Consider the following 6,000-nt stretch of genomic DNA (forward strand, 5'->3'; position numbering starts at 1 on the left):
GTAATTATGATTTGTAACCATTGGATCTTTCGGGTTAGAAGAGTAAATTTTTCCATAATTTATAAGATTCTTTCTCATTGAGTGCAAATCAGAGTCAAAGAAATTTTTGTGTTTCTTTTTCTTTTTCCTATATTTAGGGTTTTTTTTCAAAGATTGTTCAGCAGCCTCAATGAAAATGTTAGTTAGTTTAACTGAGGCTTCATTTATCTCTATTTTGGAAGTAAAATGCCCCTTAAGTATGAAATCTGATATTTTTTGAAGTACAGATGGAGAAGTTAGAGCCTCCTGAAACACTGTAGCTGAGTTCTCTGACCACATGTATCGAGAAGGCATAGTATGCAAATCATGATCAATACAATCATCTCTTAAATTAGCACTAAATTGGGCTGACATTTCCCATTCAATTTTACAATGACAATCAGATAATGTAGGTACAAATTCAGCCACTCTAAAGTACAAAATATAATCAAGGGCACTCTCCGACACAATAGAATAGTCTACAACACTTGCTCCATTAGGAGTATAACAGGTATAATTACCATTTAAATCACCAAGTGTACGCCCATTTCAAATTCTGAGCTGATGAGAAATACAAAATTCACATAAATCTTTCCCTCTTCAATCAAGCTTTTTGTCTCTGTTTTTACGCAACATAATATTTTTATCCAAAGGATATGTATTGTATAAAGGAAGAAAATCTATTTCATCCTGTATAATTAAATCAGGGTGTGATCCAGCTCTGGCATTAAAATCACCACAAAGAAGTATATCTGCATCTTTACAAAATAATGTGATATCATTTTCTAGACATTCAAAAAGTTCATGCCTCCTTTCTTTGTGTAAGTTGATGTTGCAGGTGGGTAATAAATAACACAAATATATAGGTCTCTGTGAAAGCCAAATAATTTTTTTTCTAATTTAACCCATTGATAATCAGTGTTCGAATTTTTCAAAATTTTCACATGATCTTTTATGTGAGGTTTTCTCAAAATGGCTATTCCACCATAATATCTATTGTTAGCCTTAGTGATAGGTCTACATACAGGATAGTAGTTAAAAGGGCCCACATTTTTAATATTGCTATTATAACCAACATGGGTTTCTACAAGGAATGCTAGGTCATATTTTGAAATTGAGTCTATAAAGGTTTTATCCTGGGTTTTATCAATGTCACCAGAAAAGAGCCCTCCAACATTCCAAGTACACATTTTCAATGTTGAAAATAACATAGTCATGTCTTAGTCTGTAAAAAATATGTATAACAAATAAAACAAAATAAGATACAGAAAAAAATGTTTAAGTAGTTGTCTGCTACTATAAAAACTAATATTTATAATATTACTTAAAATTATCACCAGTAGTTTTTAGAGTACAAAAATATTGGTATTGATAAACCAAAAAGAGTCAATGTTCAGTTAAAGAGGAATAACTCCAGTATATTAATGAGTCTAAAGTTAAAAGTGCTTTTTTTTTTTTTAGGCTAAAAAAAAATCTTCCTCTTCTTTTTTTTTCTTTCTTGAAATAACTTTTCAAATCAGATAATTTGGTAGAATTTCTTTGTTTTAGAAAAATAGTTCGATTTAAGTACTTGTAAACTGGGAAAATCTTAAAAAAGAAAAATTAGAGCAATTTACAAAGTAAAAATTTTTGTCCAATATTTTTTGTATACAATAATTTTCTTTTATAACTCTTAATAATTAAAGTTATTTATGAGGTGCCGGTCCCATTAAGCCACGGCCACGACCACGTCCACGTCCTACTTGTCCACTGTTTGTATTCTGGATCTGCTTCTGTTAGGCTGTATTGTTATATTCAGGGTTGAATGTATTGCGTGTTTCAGATTGTTTGCCAGTATTGAGGTTCCTTTGTCGTTCAGGTGATATTTGTCATCAGACAATAGTGTCATCATGGTGTTTCCTCCTGATAGCATGTTTGTGTGTTCTACAACCGTAACATGGTGACAATTCGATATTTTCTGTTTGATCAAGGCATTTATGATCACACCATTAGTGTGGTGGTTAATATCGTCAGCTCTAGGTGTAGCTAGTGATATCAGACATTTACTTTGAGTCCATTTTTGTCCGATAAGGTGCACTAGGTGCATTAATTTGTCAACACATGTTGTAGGTTCATATTTTTTAGATCATTTGTAAGAATGTGCAGGATCACTAGATTTGGTTGTTCTTCATATTGTGTGATGTAAGTAGTTGCCTCGTCTATTGTGTATTGAATTGATTTGTGTATTTTGACTGCATTAGTTACTTTATCTTCTTTTATTCCTTTAGTGTTTGAGGTACCAATCAGAAGAACTTTTGGGACATATTCTTGTTCAAGGTGTGAGGTATCTGCCTTCTGTAAGGTGAATATGTCCTGTGTTTTTTCTTGAATTGCCTGTTGTGGGTCAAGTAATGTAAGCAGTTGTGATTTGAGGTTAAGATTATGTTCAAAAAGATTATCCAACTTGTCGCTTAAACTTCTGTTGCTGGTACTGAATTTTTCGATCTCTTCATCCTTTTTGTCGAGTTTGTCCATCAAAACATGGGTTTCATTTCTTGATGACTGTAATGCAGTATTAAGGTCCTCTATTGACTCCTTAAGAGTGTCCTTAAGTTGTTGATTACTAATATGGAGATGATTTATCTCTTCCTTTTTATTGTTCAATCTTTCGTTTAGTATTATTACTTCATTTTTTGATGCTTGTAACAATGTGTCAAGTTCATCTGCTGTTTTAGTACACTTTATTATCAACTTTACCTGTTCTATCTCTGTTTTCAATGTTTGAAAATTTGAATTTTGATTATCCAGCATTTGTGATATCTTGTGTGTAACACTGGTTTCTAGACGTTGAATTTCATCAGTAACAGTGATTTTAGTGTCTACTTGTTCAGTTTCAGTATGTTGGTTCTTAGTTGAAATTGGAGTTTTGAGTTTCGTGTAAATGCCATTATTATTAGCATCTGTTGGCGGTGTTGTGTCGGTTATTATTTGTTTTTGTGAGGTTTCATCAGTAAGAGTTCCCATTATGTGGATAAGTTGAGGAAAGTCTTCTTTTGCAAACTTTTCAAAGTGGTTTCCTTGTGCTTGTATGAACCCAGTTCGCACAAATAAAGTTATCTTATAAAGAAGGGGGTTCAATTTGTCCTCAGATGTTTTGATCTCAACAGCGATAGTTTTAAGTGGGTCATCTTTCGTGATTACCTCGGGGCTATCTGCCCAGCAAATGTCTCGGGTTTCTAATTTCCCCATATATTCATAATAATAAAGGTTTAAAGCTCTTATCCAGGGTCTAAGGCGGGTGATGTTAGTCCTAAAGCCAACCATTCGGGCATCTTTTTTATATAGATTGAGATCAATTGAGATATATATATATACAAAGCAATATTTTGCAATATTTTTAAAAATTATGTTGGCCCAAATCTTGATAGTTGAATTTGTAAGCCGTAAACATGTTAAACATTAAAAAATTAACCCCCAAAGCAAAGTTGAAACATAAGAATGACCATATAGTCTTTAATGTACCAGTATACATGTATGCTATCCGCCTCTGAAAGTAAAATCTACTAATAAGTTTCATTTGACCAAATTTGTCAATTGACCCCTTAAGGAATTATTGCCCTTTAAAGACAGTTTTTCCAAAAATTGTATATTTAGTTTGTATACATGGTATACTGTAAAAAAAATCTCCTTTGAAACAGCTGAATGAGTTTCAGAGTATATAGTATAAATTATGTATTTTATTTTCAAGAAACATACCCACCATAACTAAAAATAGGAGTAAAATGCCTTTTTTTTTTTGCTTATGAAGAAAATATGACAGATACAAAGAACATTTAAATGGAGTTTTTAAAAGCAATTCAGGCAATTAATTGAGAGCCCCTTGTTTTAATTGCTTCTGTAAGTAATACAGTCAAGGATATAACTCTATAGGATTATTACAGAAAATAACCTACAATTGTTGTTGTGGACTAAAAAAAAAAGAATGTTAAATGTTTCAAAGGGACAATAATATACATCATTAGTTTTGTCAAAATATATACAAGTTCTATTAATATTACTATTGTCTTTATGTATAGTTAACCATGTTAACTGTAGAAAGTTTTTTTTAAAATAACAAACATTTGTTATTACAGATTTAGAAAAAAATAGGATTAAAGAGTAGACAAGTCATGCAAGTATCTGTAATAACATACATGTAAGTTATATTAAAACCCAGTAGAGTCATATCCCAGACTGTAATACATTAATTTGAATTTATGACAACAGACACATGCAGATTATACTGTTAGTAATATTTCAGAGTTTAACCTTGTTAAGCTACCAATCATAAAAGAATAATTAATCAGGTCATTGTTGTCCAATGAAAAATTAGTATGAACACGATGAAGAAAAAGTACGGGAATGTTTATTTGTTAAACTATTGACCGAGGTAATCATGGTAATAGTCTTTGAAACTGTTGACTGGCAAATAGTCTGTGAAATGAAAAAAAAACAGAAATATTTCATTCCTTATTTTATATTATTGTATATAGAAAAACACATAATGATGTATAATAATGTAATGTAATGTAACTATAGTCATTAAATGATAGTTTTCACCCTTTTTAGGTCTAGCAGTGGGAAAGCCAGTGACATTGAAGAGCTACTTCCGGTGGTCACGCGGGAAAGGGGAGATAATCTAAAAATTTTGAGGTGGCGCTGTAACCAGCGTGTAAACAAAAACATAGCCTGTGCTTCAGACAATAAATTTATTAAAACAACTAAACATCCATCAGTATTTGAGGTTAATTTTTCATTAGAATAGATTTTGTCACACGACTGCCAAAATAGGTATTAAAATAAGTGCTGCGTTACTGAAATATGATAAATCAAAAGACGTCCTCCGTAGATTTCCAAAAAACCGCGGGTAATCCCCCTGTTTGCTAGGAACTGACACAAATGCATCCTAAAGCTTTTCATTGGTCGAGATATAAATAAATGTGACCCAGAAACATATGGGCACATGACTATGTATAGGATTCCCCGTCACTCTGAGTCTTGTTTACATAATAAATACTTCAACCGGAGGTCAAAATTCAACACTTTTCTAACGTTTTTGGAGTTATTTCGGCGCAAAATTAAGCAAATTATGTCATATTTTACAGTTTTTAACCACGAAACTGATTGAGACAATGAAGGGTGATGATGTTTCCAGGATTTTAAATATATTTTACTTAAAAATGATGATGGGTTGAAGGCTTTACACCGTCATTTGTTGATGTTTTTCATGTTGCTCAGACTGCTCAAACTCCTCGCAGTATTACATTTTCTGTAGTTATTTAATTATGCTGCAGTGTGTAACAGATGTATGTAGTACATTGAAACTAGGTTAATCTATGAACGAATTTGTCCATATAAATGACTTCAGTTGTTTGGAAGAACCCCCCTTTTTTCCCCCAACTTTTCAAAAATTTCAGCTGAAGGGGTAAGTCAAAAGTTATTGTCTGGATAAAAATCCTACGCATGTGCAAAGTGTAAGCACTCAGTTAATCTTTGTTTTAAGCCATTTTTTGTAGGGTAATGGTTATAGTCATTCTTTGATTCAGTAAATATTAATCTGAAATCAACTTGTCAATTAAAAAAAGTACCAATCAACAAATATTAATCTGCTGCATCTATAATTTTCACTTTATTTTAAGTATTCGTTCTTGTTGTTTCTATAAAAAAAACTAAGCAAGTTGGAAGTTGACACTCGAACATGTTTATAACTTGATGTCTGTCCTGTCCTTATCATGCATATCAAGCAACATGGTGTACACTAACCATTCATGTTTGAGTGTGTCTGGGCCGTGGGGCATGTTTAACTCTTGAGAACTTGAGATTAACATTCAATAGGAATGCACAATGCCTAGTACATCCAATTCTTAATACATGTCAGAGCTATATGACCATTTAAAGCATTAACAAAATGCTGTATCACTTCTAAGGTCTACTTTGAAATTTGCATATGAAAGTCTCACTCTG

At 32.0% G+C, this 6,000-nt stretch overlaps 1 protein-coding gene across 1 annotated transcript; it reads right to left on the bottom strand.

Moving 5' to 3' along the window:
• Positions 1-2,103: 2,103 nt before the first annotated feature.
• LOC139525249 (putative leucine-rich repeat-containing protein DDB_G0290503) lies at positions 2,104-3,246 on the bottom strand. Its single transcript, XM_071320446.1, has one exon. The coding sequence runs from the start codon at positions 3,244-3,246 to the stop codon at positions 2,104-2,106; it is 1,143 nt and encodes a 380-aa protein (XP_071176547.1).
• Between the last annotated feature and the right edge of the window lie 2,754 nt (positions 3,247-6,000).

This window comes from Mytilus edulis, chromosome 5, assembly GCF_963676685.1.
Source record: "Mytilus edulis chromosome 5, xbMytEdul2.2, whole genome shotgun sequence".
Lineage (NCBI taxonomy): Eukaryota > Metazoa > Mollusca > Bivalvia > Mytilida > Mytilidae > Mytilus > Mytilus edulis.

Excerpts from the sequence above, each read along its gene's own strand:
- LOC139525249 (XM_071320446.1), bottom strand. The coding sequence starts at position 3,246 with ATGGGGAAATTAGAAACCCGAGACATTTGCTGGGCAGATAGCCCCGAG.